Source organism: Electrophorus electricus, unplaced genomic scaffold (assembly GCF_041902795.1).
Source record: "Electrophorus electricus isolate QZ-2024a unplaced genomic scaffold, ASM4190279v1 Scaffold445, whole genome shotgun sequence".
Taxonomy (NCBI): Eukaryota; Metazoa; Chordata; class Actinopteri; order Gymnotiformes; family Gymnotidae; genus Electrophorus; species Electrophorus electricus.
Genome location: NW_027658741.1, coordinates 7,951 through 10,000, shown reverse-complemented (window position 1 = coordinate 10,000; position 2,050 = coordinate 7,951). Strand labels below are relative to the sequence as shown.

Below are 2,050 nucleotides of genomic sequence, written 5' to 3'. Positions count from 1 at the left end.
AAGGACTGGTATTTTGCACAGACGAGCATGCCTGTAAAGGTGATAAAAACAAACAAAAAGAAAGAAAATCACCGTCAGTTTCTAAGTTTCCTGCTTTGATTTTCTGACAGTCGACTAAATGTCTACAACATGTCCATAAGAAACCAGTAAACCATTTGGCACAACGGGGACCTAATAATCGCGTGTTTCGAGAGGACAGCGAGGCAGTGCGCTAACCCTGATCGCCGACAGGCGCTGTCCACTCCGCTAGTTCTGAAACAGGCTGAACGACTCCTGCGCCTCTCTACACTCAGAAGTGTAACGCGCAACCAACACTGGCATACATGTGTTTAGGGAAATTCGACCGGTGAATACACGGTACGCGACGATACAGAGTCTTTCTTCCACCAAATAATTATGCTACATTCCGCATGCAGGAAGAATATACGTACCGTTCTCCACAATTTCTGTGTTTTAACCGTAACCGACGTCGCCGTGACAATAATGTGTGAGATGGCCACCATAATCCCAAAGATCAATGCCAGAAGAGTTCGCACGGGCAGGAGCGAGTAGGCGACGAACATGACAAGCATGAGCTGCCACATGCCCTGCTCGGGCACCGGCGGCGTGTCCGAGCCCAGGGCGACATGCGGAAACGGGCAGCAGAGAAAGGAGAAGGTGAACCCGAAGAGCAGGGTCAGGTTGACGATCTGTTGGAGCTGTGTCACCTGCAGGTACTTGACGTTGGTGACGATGAAGAGCGAGACGAAAATGATACAGTGCACCGGATGGGACCCTTTGGTGATGGTGACGCTGGGTCCGGAGAGTACCTCCACCACGGCCAGCGCGGACGACAGGAGAATGAGCACCGCCAAGGCTTTGAGCGTCGACGTCTGTTCCAACTTCAGATTGTAGTTCTGAAAGAGCGACTCCAGCTCCTTGCAGTCGAATTCGTCTTCGCACGCGATGGCGGTCAGAGGCACGCCGGGCGGGCAGTGGCTTCTCTTCCGCCGGGTCTTGACTTTCTGAAACGGCATTTCCTCCATGTCAGTGCCATTCATAAGCCGAGCGTCGGTTTGGTGACGACCACTGGCTGCGAGCGAGCGTTCGAGAGACGCTCCGTTGTCACACGCGCGACAGGTTAACGGGGTAGTGTCCCAGATCGGTGTCGGAGAGCCGAGCGCAGATGCACAATCTGTGGAGCGCGGCGCTCGCTATCTACAGGTTGAAACCCTGTTTTCGCCGTCTGGTACAGTGAGAAGAGGAACATGCATGCCCCGGCCTCTCTGGGAGAAGAGTCTTCAAAAAAAAGTCCACAGTGAGTAGTTTTGTTCCTGCGTTTCGCTGAAAAATAAACGAAGCGAGCGGACGATCACGTCGGCCGAGTACCCAGCAGCAGTTCACACGGCTCAGACTGGATCACGCCTGCGCAATATGTGCCCGGGATAAAAGCGCGTGTCGGTAAATCATCAGATTGACAAGGCAAGCAATGAAACACACAGACACACGCGCACGTTTGCACGCACACATACACGTGGACACGCGCACCTGCAGACACATACACGGACACCCCTTCAAAATTGCAATTTTGTTCTTCAGTTGAAAACAATATCAAGATCCAGATGATGTTAACTGATTCATATTTGGAACAACCGCGCTTTGATTATTCAATTTGGATTCAAATGACTTTGTTGCCAGCCGTGTATTTAGAAATGTTTGAGTTGTGATTTTGCAATTTTGCTTTTAACGGGAATGAACCAATTTAATCACTTTTAATGACCTAATTTTATTATCTGATTTATTTTTCAATTCCCCTGGCTACCAGACTAAGAACCTAATTATTATATAAACATCATATAGAAAACATTTCTCAAGCAATGATTTCCTGACAGAGATCGACCTTCAAATATTATTCAGATTATTAATATTTAAATCTTGAAAAAAGATTTCAGATGTTTATTCCAAAGAAAACAATTATGACATGCCTTGTGAAAAGCAATCCATTATTATGCCCTGAAAGTTTAAGAAAAATCTAGACACATTCAAAACTCAATCATCAACCTAAAACAAC

At 47.7% G+C, this 2,050-nt stretch overlaps 1 protein-coding gene across 1 annotated transcript in view; it reads right to left on the bottom strand.

Moving 5' to 3' along the window:
- LOC145656077 (adenylate cyclase type 1-like) overlaps positions 1-1,418 on the bottom strand; it is a 7,578-nt gene extending 6,160 nt beyond the window's left edge. The window contains exon 1 of the mRNA XM_081709493.1: positions 432-1,418. Coding sequence (XP_081565619.1) covers positions 432-1,040 — 609 coding nt within the window. The 5' untranslated portion in view covers positions 1,041-1,418. The remainder of the gene's footprint in view (positions 1-431) is intronic.
- Positions 1,419-2,050: the final 632 nt, after the last annotated feature.